Source organism: Platichthys flesus, chromosome 14 (genome assembly GCF_949316205.1).
Source record: "Platichthys flesus chromosome 14, fPlaFle2.1, whole genome shotgun sequence".
Lineage (NCBI taxonomy): Eukaryota > Metazoa > Chordata > Actinopteri > Pleuronectiformes > Pleuronectidae > Platichthys > Platichthys flesus.
This window is the reverse complement of record NC_084958.1, coordinates 19,091,144-19,107,873: the sequence shown is the minus strand read 5'-3', so window position 1 is coordinate 19,107,873 and position 16,730 is coordinate 19,091,144. Positions and strand designations below refer to the sequence as shown.

The 16,730-nt window shown below is 42.2% G+C and overlaps 1 protein-coding gene across 7 annotated transcripts; it reads right to left on the bottom strand.

The window, feature by feature from the left end:
- On the bottom strand, positions 1-15,578 carry LOC133967955 (epidermal growth factor receptor substrate 15-like 1). Of its 7 annotated transcripts, XM_062403687.1 has the most exons (25): positions 15,531-15,568; positions 15,042-15,083; positions 14,842-14,931; positions 14,701-14,748; positions 14,523-14,618; positions 14,326-14,391; positions 14,099-14,224; positions 13,933-13,992; positions 13,584-13,850; positions 12,246-12,403; positions 11,486-11,651; positions 11,181-11,243; positions 10,175-10,260; positions 9,580-9,652; positions 9,301-9,462; positions 8,548-8,745; positions 7,490-7,654; positions 6,944-7,052; positions 6,425-6,564; positions 6,142-6,202; positions 4,690-4,775; positions 4,399-4,462; positions 2,927-3,063; positions 2,183-2,199; positions 1-1,695 (listed from the first exon to the last, which is right to left on the bottom strand). In XM_062403687.1, the coding sequence occupies exons 1-25, from the start codon at positions 15,555-15,557 to the stop codon at positions 1,626-1,628; spliced, it is 2,577 nt and encodes an 858-aa protein (XP_062259671.1). In that variant the 5' UTR covers positions 15,558-15,568; the 3' UTR covers positions 1-1,625. The 7 variants fall into 7 exon arrangements, 6 of the variants coding, with proteins under 6 accessions (XP_062259671.1, XP_062259670.1, XP_062259672.1 ...); XM_062403686.1 differs by lacking the exon at positions 2,183-2,199; XM_062403688.1 differs by lacking the exon at positions 2,927-3,063.
- Between the last annotated feature and the right edge of the window lie 1,152 nt (positions 15,579-16,730).

The window sequence follows — 16,730 nt, the reverse complement described above, 5'->3', positions numbered from 1 at the left end:
TAATGTTAAAAATCACTTTTATTCAATTAAAAGCTAGTACACTTCTGAGCAGCTCTAAGAATTGTTTAATATATATATATATATATATCATCATCACATACTTTGCAATATAACGTTAAAATGTTGATATGTGGATAAATAAGGCAATGCCACCTTGTCCAGTAGGAGCTGGAATATACAGTGCCTACATCATGTGCCGAATAAACCTGATTAGTGTTTGATAACTACAAGGAAGCCGTGTAAGGGCGTTTACACAAATGTCCCTCAACTGGATCGTTAGATATTAATGCACAGAAAAGACACAGAGCTTTAAAAATAACAATCCAATGGTTGATTGGAGCAAAAAGCTAAAAACTTGCTAAAGAGCAGACCTTACTGTGCATGAGTGCATGATGTGAAGAAGAAGAAGAAAAGGATGTAAAAAGAGGATAAATCTAAAATGTAACAGCACCAGAATAAACAACGTAGGTTTACACTTTGTCCATTTGATAGAGGCTTTTAGTTGTATGGGAGTGCAGGTTGTTTGGGCGTTACAACAAGGCAGCCAATGACAAACCAGCTGACATCAGAGGGGGGCGGATCAACAGCGCTCCAGGGGAAACCGACTGAACTTGGATTCAGGAGAAAGGAAGACCTCCATGATTATCTCTACCGTCCTAATGACTCTAAACACAAGAAGTTAACTAGCTGAAGCTTTGCTAAAGGAATAAAATGCTCATCAGTTTCCCAAATCATCACAACTTCTACATTGACATGTATGTTCCGGTTTGATTATTTTCAAACGTTTCTTCAATCCACAGACTCTAAGGCCATAAATATAAGATATGCATTTTGAATTGTAAGGAAACACTTGTAACGTTTGAAATGAAAATCTAAATCATGCCATGTTCATGCCAAATAACTAAAATCTAGTCCTGTGAGATGGACTTGGAAATAAAACTATCAATATTTACAGTTTATGAACAGAACTCTCGCACAAACTCACGCCAACAGAGTTGTTAGCCTGTATTGGTTTGACTTTCAATATTACTTTTTCGGAGTAATCAAAGGTTATATAAAACAGTTTATACAGCGCACTCTGCAAGTCCTTCATACTCAACAGATTCATTGCTTTTGTACACAAATAAAAATGGTAAAATATTCTTAAGATTGCCGTTTCTTTTTTTTTTTTGCAACATACAGGCTTTTGGTTAAGGCAGGGTGATTAACCATGACGAGATATGGAGCTAGATTTAGGTTGTAGTGGAGAAGCCTTCTGGTTTGGGTTTCGTTAAATCGCTCTGGTCTTGCAGGATGAAGCCAGGCTTAAATCAAGTGGCTCCGTATTGTCCCTGATTATAGTTGCCATGTAGTTTGGGAGCAATGAACCTTAACCGGTGGCTAAATGTGGAGTCATTTGACGGGGGGGGAAACACTGGTGTCTTGCACAAATTGGTAACAGGGGCTAGTCATGTCGGGCCAGCGTCGGTGCTGTTGTCTTGCGCCAGAGGACGGAGGATTGTAAGGCAAGAGGAAGAGGACTGGAAAGCTGCGGTGGGGCGTGCCTGGTCAGGCACTGGGCATGTCGGCCCTGCTGAGGGCGATGGCGAGCTCCAGGTCCTGCTGCTCCTGGAGCCGGAGCCTCCTCAGCCGGTCCTGCTCCGCCCGCTGACTCTCCTGCTTGGCCCATTCCAGCTGCTGGTTCTCACTTCCAAACTAGAGCAGGGAAACAAACGTTAGATGTGGACAAAATGCAGGAATGCAGCCTGACATGTCAACACAACACAAAAAAGAGACAAATCACTGGACGAAAGCCGATGTAAAACGAAAGGTGGTTGCAAATTTGAAATCAGGCCTAATTTGGCAGAAAAGGTAATGTCCACATAACACAGAAATTATTTGAGAGACGACGGTAAGCTGAGAAAAATAAATGCATAAATCAGGACTTTATAATTCACTGGGACGTCACAAAACAGCAAAGAAATCAGCACTAAAAGCTTAATTAAAAGGATTTCTACGCAAAACCTCGAGCTACAGCGGTGCCAAAAATCACTGGTCACATAAATATTCAAGAGCTGGATCAATGTGACTGTGGATACATTGAAAATAACCGTGCTGATGAATCACCCAACTCAGATTCTGCTGTGCGGACAGGTTTTCTTACATGCAAAGGATTGACCACCACACCCTCGCACAGTCTTACCTTGACATGTTCGGATCCTGGCAGAGAAACAAAGATTACAATGCAGAGCTCGATATCACAAAAAAAATTAAACCACACAAATCCCTTTCACAACTGTCATGCTGGCAGGAGGGATAACACAAATTCATGTCACATCAAATGAAACTGCCATGCATCAACCTCCCACGTGAGAGCACGCTCAGCTGTTAAGACTTTACACGAGAGCAGAGAAGCGGAAGGTGGAGCACAAAGAGGCAGATTTACTCTGTTGTGCTCCGCTTCCAGGCATATCATGCTTTGACAGAAAATAAGCCTTACGCTTGTTCATCAACACTTGAAAAATGCTCCTCCAGTGCTGCCTGACCGGGCAAGTTCACAGACTCGCCTACTAACAGTGTGTGAATCCTGACTTCCTGTCTGAGACGAAGACGACGAGCATGCGAAGCCCCTTGTACCAGACGGTCTGCAAGTTAACAGGAACCGTCCAAGTCGGTCATGCAAACACGTATTCTCTCTTTCATTCCAAGCTCTGAGATGTTCTGTCAGTTGTTAGTTGACAGCCGGTAGAAACCAGCAGTCCTGTGATTGCTTTCTAAAGTCCCCGTGTGAGGCAGAGTTAACAGAATGAGGCCCAGAGAGAGAGCAGCCGACACCTGAGAGCCTGCAGCTCCAGAATCCAGAGAGGGAGATGGAAGGGTTCGGCAGCTCATGCAGACAAAAAGGGACGTGACCAGATGGAAGGAACTTTAAGAAGACTACACTTACAGAGTCAAAATGTGCAAAACCCACAGGACAGTCTTTGGATGTTTTACTCGAGTCTGCCGAAACATTAGAGTGTTTACTGTCGGCCGCGGAGCAAACACTCTGGAACGGCTCTGACGCACCCGAACCGAGCACACCCACTGGAGAGGGAAGATATTTAAATAAATACCAAATCCATGTCATACATTTTTTTTTTTTTCGGAGGCCTGACTCTATGGAGAATAACAACTTTTTGCCCTCCTGGGAAAATAACCTCACACTTCAGAGGCGTGGGACGTATTCTGTTGCACAATTTTTTACAGGAAGCCCAGAGCTTGAAGCTCTGCAGTTACCCATGGGTGATGTCTGTTTAAAGAAGGTGTTAACCACATTTATTGAGTAAAGCTGACTGATGCATCGCAAAGTGCTGCTTTTCTGGAAAAGAGAATTGAAGAAGATTGACCCCCCCTCGTCTCCAGTTAGCGCTGAATACAGTTCCTCTAATGATGTATTATTATCTGCCCAGGATTTTTTTGTTTTTTCCTCATCTTTCAAACTTGAACCACCAACACAAAAAGGCTGCATCAGCAAACTCACAGGGCTTCGATTTCTCCAATGAAATACTAATTTACTCGTTACACTGCTTCACAAATGCCTGAAAATTCAATGCAAAAGTTAATTTACACCGGTTGACTCGACCAGAACTGGTTCCACATTCGCTCCTGTGATGCAGAACCTTCAGAGTGGCCCACGTCTCGGAGTGTGGGCTTCTCACTTCCCCATCGTGAACGAAACACATCTCTGGTGCTGGCTCGCTATTTAGCAGCCGATACTCATCTCTACCACTCTCTGTGTGGTTAAGCAAAGGGGAACACCAACATTCTCACGCTGTGGCTTCTGCTAAAAGAATAAGTGCAAGGTAACAGCGGAAGGGCATGTGTTGGGCATGTCCTGTCAGCAAGTGTGTGACTTTGAACGAGATGAACAAGAGGGTAAACATGTCAGGAGGTTAAATAACTGAGAAGAGTTTTTTTCTCAGTAAATTCACACAGCATGGAGCTACATAAACAGAAATACTGTTTTTAAACTGTCTTTATTACACATTACTTTTAGAAACCCATGCTAGGATCATATCCTCCCACAACCAACTTTACTGTTCTAACTTCAGAAACTTTTCCTGCACCCTCACAGCTCAACAGGGAAGTGTTTTTTTTTCCTCATACCATCAGGGCATAAAAATCCCTGTCTTATGTACAACATGTTGTTGCTGCTACATTTTTGTGACAAGTCGCAGCCATTAGAAGTAGAACAGGACGACCTAAAGATGTACCGACAACAACAGCATGATAAATCATAAATTTGCATCAAATTCAATTGGTTTAAACAAACAATACATGCTGGTTATGAACAACAATAAACCATTAATGTCAAATTAAGCAGCAAGCACGGTCCTGTTGAGGCAAGCAAACAAACAGATACATAAATTCAGCTCTTACCATAGGGAGGTGCAGGTCGGTTAGGCACACTTTTCTTTGATGGGAGCACTGGGTTGTCTGGTTTCTGTTCACACACAAAGAAAATCCCTCACCTATCACACAGCATGATGACGCCAACAGAAATGTCAGCCAAGATCTAAAGCTTCTGGCCTCCTACCAGAGAGACTGTTTTCACAAACGTAATAAACTGCTAAAAAAAAAAGTTTAAATTTATTTAAGAAATAAATCACACAGTTTTCTACAGCGTTGGTGGAAAATGATGCTTTATGGTGCAACTGATTCATAACTCACCTTTGACATCTGACTAAAGTCAGCAAAACCACCTCCTTTGCCTCCAAACGACTGGCTTCGAAAAGGGTCCACTTTCCCAAACACTTCTGTGACAAGAGTACATTGAGAGGCATTTGGAACATTTGAATACATTTATGGAAAAGTCCAGAAACTATAATGAAGTTCAGTCCCCTGAACCACGCATTCAAAAGCATCTCTACATCTCGGGCCTATTCTGAGAAGGCCTGCGTATGATTTCCAGGGGAGGGAATGAGGCATGACCGTTTAATTTTCCATGACATTTTTCGGGGAAAAAAAACCTGGAACGCAGAGGTTTTGTTTAACCTGACGTATGTATCTGATCAACTAATTAGAGGCGTCAGTTGGTGCAGTGTTAACCAGAACTGTGCCCGGCTTGTTTTGAAGCTCAGTGGTATGCTGCTTAATGAAAAAAAAAAAAAGGCAAACTGCCGATCGTTACAGTGACAAAACAAAACATTGTAATAGAATATGTTTGTTGTGCATGTGCAACCACAAGAGACCCCATTCATGTGAGCTACGCGGTGTTTTCTTTTACTCACAGTCACTGGGCTCGCGTCTACAGATGCCTCTGTGTTCTGGTGGAGGTGTGTAAGCGCTGCAGAGCACTGGCCAGGACCGGCCACTAACTTAAAACAACTTCTGCTCTGAATGAGGCAGAGCGAGTCAATAGCAGCCGATATAAAGGCAGGACAGAAGCAGGAATGAACTGGTTAAAGGAGTGGCAGTGTATTCTAGTAGAGCAGGACCAGCAGTCACAGAGTTTCTGTTATGCTTGGATCCTGCGAGCCTCCTGTTTTTCCAGGGTAGGGGGGAGTATTTTTAGTTGGCCAGTAGTTAAATGCGTAGGTGCTCAACTAAAAATAGCCCAAAACCACAGGAAAAAGTGAAGCCACAGTGAGTAAAAATTGTTTGCCCCTCATGCCCCCAAAAACATAATCTAAATCTAACACGTCACCCAGAAAAGCAAAGAAGGACTCTTTGAGATGAGCTTCACAACGGGGACGTTCTCTCACGTTCTGACCTCTGTTAATAGAGTCGCATTGTGGGAAACCTGCGTGGAAAATCTGCACATATTTAGCACGGGGACGACGAGGCTTTCGCTCTTTCTATTTGAACAAGTGCCATGGCAGGAAGTCAGCGTAAAGTACCTTCTACGGCAGTATAGCAGCTTCCTGATTACAACAATAGTAGTAAGAAATACTTCAAATAATATACAAAGGAATCTTTGACAACCTGTTTTTGTTCCGTGTGAAAAGAAAAACAACAAATACAAAACGACAGAACAGCCTAAATACTCATTTAACAGGAAAATGAAGAGTTTTGGACTTTATCCCTGTTGTCTCAGAAACAACAGGGATAAACATGAACAGAAGAATAAATAGAAGTTAATCATCCTCTGCGAACTGACTTCCAATGTGTGCAGCAAAGTACCTGAAACGTTTGGCTTCGGGCTGTTTGATGTGAAGCGATCACCGCCGCTGAAGGCACTTGGCTGGGAAAAACAAGCAAAGCACAAGTTCAGCGGGTGAGCTATTCAATGGATCTTTTGTCAAATCCATACGAAACGACCACATCTACATAACCGCGTACACACAATGGTGAAAACACGTCAGGGCTTGTTTCTACAGTATCAGCACCACAGCAAGTCAATAAATCTAGAAAAGAAAACAGCATTTCAGAGTTCGATCTCTGAAAAATAGGAGGCGTCTGATACCTTGGCTGGCAGTGAGGGTTTTCTTCCGAAGGGTTCTGAGGATGCGAACAAGTCTGACTTATCCGTCCTCTTAAAGAAATCTTCAGATGAGGTGCCTTTGAAGGGATCGCTCTCCTTAAAAGGGTCTGCTCCAAATGGATCTGGAAAGAGACAGTTATCTTCAGCCTCGGACAAAAAATGATTACAGAGCTTGTGTTTCTTTTCCATAGATCATGATAAAGAAGATCAGGCATTTTTAGAGACATGAGAATGTGAAATTTGGTGCAGATTCAAATAAAAATCCAGATCTACAGAATTAAATTGTAGTTTCATGAGAGGCCTGTTAGGCCATGGTGAATGTACACGCTCTACTGAGTGCAATTCAAGATACTGAATGAATATAGTATATTATTTGTATTCTTTCAACACATGAACAACAGCACCTACTCCGGTAGTAAAAGGAAAAGTGAGAGGATTTATCTTCATCCCCACAGATATATAGATGCAAATAATAGAGAGATTCAAGAATGTGTTGGAGACCTTTGAAGGGGTCGGACTTAAAGGGGTCTTCTGTCTGGAAGGGGTCAGCTGGTGCCTCTTTAGCATTGCTGGTGTTGAACATGGCGATTTTCGACTTGAAAGAATCATCCTGGTGCATGAAAACAGAAAAACCACCACGAGTTCAGAGAGAGAGACAACAATGAAGGAAAGTGTGCACACTAACTCAAAAAGAAAGAGAACAAACACAGAATATCTAATCTGTAGTTGTAAGAAATGACTTATAGCCCCATTCAACAAAAATACCTTTAAATTACAGGAACTCAAAAGTTTGATGAGTGCTGTCCAACTATGAAAACAAGCTTTCAAGAGAGTATTTGTTTTTGAACTCTGGCATCTGAGTCGCACTGAACAGGTAAAGTAGGGGTAAGAGTGGCAAAAAAAAAAGGGTAATTGTGAAGATTGAAATGTTCCCCACTTTCTCCAGTCTGTCTGGGTTTTTGAGTGCAAGCCACCAAAACCAGTTAGGTTTTTCATGTGGAAAGGTCTAGACGAAAAGAATATATACAGGTTTCATCGTCTCCTCACCGTGCCCCTGAATCCACCGTTCTCCTTCAAGTCGAAACCTTCACTTAAGTCCGGCAGGTTGCTGAAGTTTCCTCCATTGATGTCGCTCAAGGCACTGTTGTACTGCTCAATGGTCTTGGTCATCTCCTTCTGGTTTTCGTGGATCATTGACAACTTGCTGCGAGCCTGAGCACATGTAAAAAGTATGCGATTCCATTTAGTATAGTTAACGTATTTGATTTCCCACCTGGCAGAAGTTAGTAAACTGATTAAATTTGCCACATGCCACATTTTCAAATATACAAATATTTTTAAAGTAAAGCAGAATTATCCCACTTTCAAATGAATTCTGATTTATTTAGCTACAGGTATATTTATGCTAGGAGTATAAATCAGGCTTCTACTGGTAAGTGGTTTGTAGCTGAAAAAGAGATGAAAAGTCCAGAAAATTGGGTCTGGACATTTTCTGGAGTTCACCTTTCATATGAAAAACGCAGCAGTAGATTCTTAAGGTCAGAGAAACCCAAAGGAAAAAGCCTGGGTGGGTCATATAGGAAGCAGGCTACTTTGTGTTGATCCTATATAGAATTGCGTTGAATTCTCATTTTCCTGCTGTATTTTCAGATGGGCAAACTCCGCCATTTTACAATACGGCTGTCGTGAAAAACTCGAGAAATGACGCTCGGACATTCGTGTTCTCACATGCAGCGCCACCGAAAATATCCTGGTCTCAGTGCATGTCTGGAAGCAGCTTCCAGCAGTTTCATTTCAGTGTGCTTCAGAGAATGAATCATAAGCAGGACAATGATCGGAGAAATGAAAGTAAAACTTATGTTTCCAACTTGCAGCATTCCCAACACGATTTCCAGCTTAATAACACATGTTGCAGATAGTATATGAAATATGAAAAACCTTTCTACCTCCAGTCCTGCATTATGATTGAGTATCCAGGGCTAATATTTGTGCGAACAACTAAACCTATCTAACTTTACAATCTTATCTTTATGCTACAAAACAGTGAGTTAATCAGTTACTTGAACAATCCTTGTGTAACAGGTTGCCTCCACATCTGCACTGACCTGGTTGATCTCTTCCTGGGTGGTTTTGAGCGACTTGATGATGCTGTCCAGCTGGACCTGACCAGAGAGCAGGCTCTGCTCCAGCTGGACCTCCTCATCGTGCAGCCGGCTCAGGTCTGCCTTGGTGCGGCTCATTTCATCCTCCCTGCTCTGGACGTCGCTCTCCTGAGAGCGGATCTGGCTCTGCAGGGACGATATCTGATACGTGCATGCAGAACGAAAGAGAGAAGCTTAAAATACGTAGACTTGTTTGATTGAATTTGAGTTTGATCCGTTAATTTAGTTTTGCTTGTTTGGACAAATTAAAGCAGTAGCATTTAGTGTTATTTAAGTTGGCTCTCAAGAGCAGGAAAGAAACCTTTGTACAGTAAGATGATGATGATCATTATACTCTTTGACTGAAATCAATCAATCAATCAGAAGTGCAATGCTTCATGTGCTAATATATTTATAATTTCACAAAGAGATTACACACCACACTTAAACTGTAAAACACTCAGTGACTGTTTAAAAATAAAAACGTATCCTCGACTGACCTAAATGCTTGACTGAGCGTGACAGTGCGTTCATGTGGTGTAAAAATAATCAGAATGAATGAACATTAATATCTGTAACCTGACTCCAAATAAACCACTCTCTGCTTGGAAAAGAGATTTCAACACAGTAAGATGACAACTGTGTATGATCATATCACCAGAAGCAGAATATTTAACACAACAGAATTTTTGTTATGTATTTTAATAAGCCTCTGACCATTTGAGATTCCTCCTGGCACTTCATCTTGATGTCGTTGAGCATCCCTTCCAGCTTGGAGCGCTGCTGATCCATCTCCTCCAGACGCTCCTGGGAATCCTGCTTTTGGGAATCCAGGTCCTGCAGGCTGCTGCCTTCCCTGTCCAAGTCATTCTGCATATTCTGAGGAACAAAACACACAAACCAGGAGTTTTAGAAATCAAGCACTGAGATGAACTGCAACTCGTTAAATACGAATTCACTGATGTTTGACTATAGATTACGTCTGCTTATCCTTACCTGAACTTCACTGTTTTGCTGCTTGATGGCATCCTCCTTTTCCCTGATCTCTTGCTCCAGGATGAATTTCTCTCTGTCGGTGAAACACGTAGGAGGAGAGCAAGGGAATCAAGTAAGAATTTCTGTTATCAAAAAAGCCAACTCTCCCCTTATGATGTGAAATGCCTTTTCAACCTTGAAATCACAAAAGATGCGGTACCTGTTGCAAACATCTGATCAGTATTCTTTTATTTCCTTATGTCCATGGACTACTCATGCATAAAGCACTAAATTATATCAGAATATTTAGTATATAATTGTATGCATTTGAAATGTAAATCTCTATTAAGTCCAACGGAAACTTTCAAACTTTGTTGTTAGCCTTACAAAGTATCAGTAAAGCTTCATGGTGATATTGTTTTCTTTGCAGAGTCTCTCTAGGAATAAAAAACAAAAACACCAAGGAACACTTGGTTAAATAAACAAAAACTAATGTTTTAAAAGAGCTTTGATCCTGAGCCTCAACATCACCTCACTGCAACCTTTCTTCCTTTTTCTCAGAGGAAATGAAACAAAACCATCCTTTCCTCCTTATACTCAGGGTGCAGGGGCTCACCTCTGCAGCTGAGTTATTTCCTGACCGAGGTCATCCAGCTCTCTGATGCCTGTCAGCTCGGCCGACCCTGTGGAGCTGTTGCTGTCCTGAGGACAGAGACATTGAGGCAGAGGAGTAAGAGAAAATGAAGACAGGGTAAGAGGGTTCACTGTAGGATGTGAGGGTGATGGGAGGGTGAGAACCGAGAAACAGAGAGTGGCAAACAGCAGCTCGGACAGAAGAATTAATAAATGGATGCGATTAAGATTTTAGCAGAAATGTTCTCATGTGAAAAGGGGGGGAAAGGGGGGGGCGGGGAGGAGAGCAGAGGGGAGAAGGAGAGGTATGCAGGAGGGAAGAGGAGCTCCCCACTGATCAGTCTAACAAAACAAAAGACAGGAAGGAAATACAAACACCTCGCACAGCTAGGGAGGGAGCCAGAGATTCAGACAATAGAAAAACAGAAGTGCACATTGGACAATGCAGAAGAATGTAACTCCACAGAGGCATCGGTCTCATCCATCAGTGTTCAACATCAGGCTTATAACAAATTAATGAGTTTCAATAAAAAAAAAACTCAGTGAGAGCATTTGTGAAAGATTTACAAAAGTATATGTAATTCTAGTCCTTTGAAATCTCTCAGACTGAATTGTATTTTACTCTATTCTTAACATCAGTTACTTAATTATAAACACACTACTTGTTATATTGGATTTGGTAAGCACGTCATGCTGGACACATGTTGACACTGGGTGCAGTGATGGGCCATTGTGGGTGAAGCTCCAGCAGGTGGCAGTGTGAACCATAAACGCAAGTTAAACTAAATTCACAAAAACAACAAAATATTTTGACAAAAGCGAACAAGACCTAAGACGTCCTGTGCTTCCTACTGTTGGGAACATAACTTGGAAAACTGATGTATAACAAAAAAGGAACAAGGTGTTTACACCCTGTGCATCAGACAGAGATGGAGAATATGACAATAGTACAAGAGCGCCACCTTGTGACACAAAGCTAAACTACTCACTCTGCGCATACTGGCAAGTGCAGCAGGTTCAGGCCTCACAGAGGACAGAAGGCCCCCATAGCTCTGTTCGGTTGGATAGAGAAGAGGTCATACACAGAAAAAGCATATAAGCAGGGTTGCAGAGCAGAGACTAAAAGGCCAGAGAGCAAAAGTCTGAAATCAAAATGCGGTAGTTGCAGGGAAACACAGACTCTAAGGTACAGAATCAGATGACAGGGACAAGATTTGCTTTGGAAATGAGACAGAATTTGAATAAACAGAGAAACATAAAGACGAAGCAGGAGTGAGCTGAAGTCCGGACTCACGGGAACCGTTGCTGCTGTTCCAGTCCTTTCTGAGGGGGGAATCATGTCTGGGGTGAGACTGGAGGGTGGGTCGACACCTTTAGTGACCTTCTGCTGAATCAGATACATGGCCAGAGAGAACTGCTCATGGTTCAGCTTTCCAGTCCGTTTAGTGTCAGCCAATCCCCTGCAGACAGAAGAGTAAGCTTTACTCAGAAAACTCATATACCATATACCACTTTGTGAGATAATAATAATAATATCTGAGCATGTTTAACCATTTCTACTGCTGCACTTAATAGGCACTTCAAAGTTTTCATCTTATGTTGCACACTTGTGCGTGAGAAAATGTCATGATTCAAACTGTCCAAAAGATGGTGCTATTGTACTGAACATCATCAGACTTGGAGCACATGTGAATTAGTCACTGAGCCCTTTTCAAGTACCAAGGTATGACAGCATGCGTATGATTGGATTATTTTATCTTAACAATGAAATTGCCATTTAGATAATAAATGTAGTTTTTCTAGGCAGGACAACAAAATGTGGGATTTTAGTTTTGATCTGATGACAAGTGGACGGCGTTCGTCTGTTCACATTTGGCATTAAAATGTGTCCTGAATGTGTCTCCAGTCAGCACTTGTGATTGGATCGCACCTCCCCACTCTATATGCAAATAATCACACAAATCAAGGTCCAAATTAGGTTGTGTCTATCCAGTGTTGGTTTGTGTTGGTGCAAGCTAGAGAGAAAGACAGAGAGATTTAAGATGTGGTCTCACCATATCTGCGCCAACATTGTCTGGGAAAGACTGGACTGCATAAAGATCTCTATCACCTCTGTGCCAGTGACCAGGCCGTCACCGTCTGAGTCTGTTTGATTGAAAATGTCTTTATATCGCTCCCTGTCGGCCACCGGCACCACCCAGTTCACCGCCGGCTGGAACGAGCAAGAACAACATTTAGGTGATTTCAAAACATCCTGGGACTTTCAATGTACTGGACTTAATCTAAACAGGGCTGTTGAAATAACATGTGGCAAAGAAGTCCAATGTTGTTTTAGGAAGGAAATTAAAAATATTAAATTTAAAAATAATACTATTAATCCTCCCTTTGATGAAAATGCAATGCTTTGCACATCAGCCGTTTCCCACAAACAGCCTGATGATTTGTAACACACGTTCACACCCATACTGAAAATGTGATCACCGTCACTAAATAAACTAATGAGATTGACAGTGAGTAAACAAGAACCTTCACAGTACCATTTTAAACAAGGATCCCTACAAAATATGGCATTTAGTTTTTGCTATTAGAGAGAATTTACCACCTTAGTGAGGTTAAAAATAGCTTTAAAAGAAAATTTTAAATGACATTCATTGAGAAAAAATGTCATGAGAGCCACGTCAGGTAATTGCGGTAAGACTGTGAGCAGAGAACATCATTGCCCTTCACTCTCAGGGAAACCTGTTCCTCCGAGTCGCGGGTGAAAGATCACTTCACAATGCTTGGAGCAATGTGGCGAAACAAGTCCAGCCATTAGCAATAGTAGAGCATCAATACATAATATGTTGTTTTCTTTGAGATGCCAGGTCCTGCCCTTCTGACACTTCTTTGATGAGAAGCAGGATATGTGTTTATTTAACATTTTCACATTGTATTTCTACTTAGAAACACTCTATGTGTAGAAACAGACATCCTAATATAGACATGGGATTATCCTGGACTGCATTTAGAGATATATATGAAGGATGTTTTCTTTTTCTGAAACAATCAATCCAATCAGTAAGGAATCTGTACCAATGACATCAGACAGCTTATAAAAGAAGTGACACCAATAGTTTTGCCTGGAAGTAAGGATAGAGCGGGAGAGTGAGAGTGAGAGTGAGAGCGAGAGAGCGAGAGTGCCCTATTAACACTTGTGAACTTGTGATATGTTATAAATTGTTTTGACTAAATAAGTTGAGTGCTTCGATTCAGAAATAAGTACATTCGAGTTATGGAGTTTATCATTGCAATGAACATTAGTCTCATTAATTCAGACTGTTTCTATATTGGGGTGTATCATAATGTATTCCTAACAGCACCTCAGGACAAACCCAAGTGAGGAGGGGACAGACCTGTGTGCTGGATTTGAAGGAGTGTTGTGGAGAGAGGTTCACGGCACTGACGCTGAGGGGAGTAGGGCTGCTCAGAGGAGGAGTGCTTCGCAAGGAGTCTTTGAAAAGACCGTGGCCGGATGGAAACCCCGCGAGACCCGGCAGCACAGCCACAGCACCGGGCATGGCACCGGCAGACTTCTTCCTTTTGGAAGGGGGGATGAGGGAAGTGGGTAGGCTCGTTGGGACGGGCTCCATCTCCATGGCTCGGTACACCAGATGCAAGGCCTAGACAACGGAAAATCTGTTCATTTATGTGATTAAATGTTAAATTTTCCTGTGATATAAAGTATTTTTTCTATTAGCTTACCACTGTGAACTCATCTTTGTCCAAAAGTCCATCTTTATCGACATCACTTAGGTCCCAAATCTATGGAAACAGTAATGAAATGCAAGAAATAAAGATGATTTAGCTGCTTTGAATTGTTAAAAATGTCTTATTAGTGGGTATAACCACTCTAAAGGGATCATGTCACCTTTCCTAACACATCCAGAGGTAGCTTGGAGTTGATCAGAACGGGCCTGACTTTATCCCCGGGGAGGAGACCATTCACAGGACCCAGACTCTCAAAAATACCCTCAAACTTTCCTTTTTCATCAGGCTGGGGGAGAAAAGAAAAAACTCAAGATTATATGACGAGCTTTACTTTCTTATATCTTCAATAATGTTTGTTTTATTAATTATGAAATACTATCAACTCACCCTTATTGCCCACTGCGAGTCAGGCGCTGTCGTGGGAGCACTTAACAATGGGCTGCTGCTGTCTTTCTGTAAAAGATAAAGTGAGAATAAGGTCATTTTCAAGACAAACAAAAGGAACAAATGCAGGAAGCTCCAGGAATGGACCGTTCCCCAGCTGCCATTTGTCTCTCTGTCAAACACTCCATTTCAACACTTACAAATTTCGGTGCCGCTAGGATTTGGTTGAGGTTGTTGAGGCTGATGTCATTTCCCCCCTGTGCTGAGGCCACCAGTCTCAAAGCGATGAAGAAACCCTACAAAAGAGGAAGAGAGGGTGTTAAACGCACATGTCAGCATCAGCAATCACTGCAAATGTACAGAGAAAGCCAGCGTTACCCTCTTATCCAGATATCCTTTACGTTCCGAATCTGCCAAATCCCAAACCTAAGGGCAACAACAACAACACAATCTAGAAGCCATAGATTAAATATACACACGTGTCTCATGTGTTCATGTGTTCATGTGTTCAAAACCCACCTTCCCCAATGTGCTGTCCGACAGCCCGGACTTCTTAAGGAACTGAGCCGAGTCTACAGCTGATATTCTGCCTGTGTTCCCAGGATCCAGCTACACAAGAGAGTCAAAGACACAAGCATGAAGTGGACACATGGAGACACAACTTGTGTTTGTTACAGCGATAGAACCGAGTGAACAGCAGCTGCTAGTGGACGTCTCACCTGTCTGTAGTAGTGTTCATAGGCTGGGTTTCCACCCGAGAGCTGCAGAGGGAAGATGGGAGAGACAAACACAACAACAGCAGCTGAGTCACAACGAGAGAGTAGACAAACTTTAGCTGTTACTTCGCACTCTTTGACACTGAAGAAGATAAACAAAGCTAACGTTAGCTAGCTGCTCATTGGCTATTGTTCCACTTTAACGATATTGCGAACAGGTGCCCCTCTAGATGTTAGCTTCCCTGTGCTAACAGCCGTAGCTTCCCCTCGTCCATGGAAGAAACCCACAGTAACTTTGTTATCTTCACTTCAACGAGCCAACCAACTCTTTCCCCCCCACAACGAAACGTCCCTGTTACGGGTACCCAGCTGGGTGTTCACCGCGGTTCGCCCAGCAGCGGGGAGGGGACAGTCCAGGGACACTGTCCATGTCCCTGGATGGTGAGTAGCTTCTCATTTAACAGGCTTTAATGGACATATTTCGCTTCTTACCTGACTGAGCGTCATGAGCGCCGCCATATTTCCTGGTGTCTCGGGAGCGCGCACACGCCCCTTAAGCGAGGAGACGCGGGGCCGAGCGGAGGGAGAGGGCGGAGAGGTTCCGGGAGGGAACCGTCTGAGTCACAACACCTGGGGCCACTGACCTGGATTAACCGGGCCTAACCGGGTCTAACCGGGCCTAACCGGGACAGGGGCTTGGACGAAGTGAACAATAAAGCCAAATCAGAGCCAACAAAAATATTACCAGTATCAAGGAAAATTTGTTTAAATGGGATTTTACTTGGAAGAGCTGGAATCCGCTTCCAGCTCTTGACAGCTGTGATTCAGTTGCTGTTTAACTTGCATTGTGCCCCCCCAAAAAAGACTAGATTGTTATCATATTTATAACTTTGGCCAAACAAGTGATACAATAGGGATGGATCCAAATGTATTGTATGAAGCAAATACTACTTATTATCATCATTTTATTTAATTTGTTCATTACATTCTAGATCGTTTCGTCCATAAAATGTTGCTATTATTCTTTATTTTCTCCAAAAACCTCAACCGGAGGAATTACAAATGTATCCACATGTTTTGTTCAAATTTAACGATTACAAACAGGTGGCTCTCACGGTATTAGCGTCCCTGTGATAACAGATGTAGCTTCCCTCTTCAATGAAATAAACCTACAGTAACTTTGTTATCCTCATTTCATCTAATCAAACCCTCTCAGTTTCAGAGATTCCACTGTTCAAAAAGAGTATATGAGTAACTACTGGGGCCAGTCCCTCAGAAAACATTTATGCTTTGACTTTTTATTCCATAAATTTGAAAAACAGAGAAATATTAAGTTATTATTCCAGGAATTTTCAGCCACTCCTTGCAGGTCACTCTGGGATTGTTTCAGACTTTCTCACACACTGGGCGAGTTTTGGATCCAGTGTGTAGAAGTCAGTGGACTGAGAGGGATTCACTTCTCCAGGATATTTAGAGTTTTAGTTAGTCACTTGGGGTTACCAAGAAATGTTAAATAATATAATAATACATGTTTTCCGTTGTATATGTTATATTTTTAATACATTGTGTCAGTATTAACTTGTAATTTGTTCACACATCATTCATTAGCAGAAGTATGTGTGTTTTCAAAAATATCACATCCCTTAATAACCTGATCATTACATCTTTAAATCTCATTCATTACAACAATCA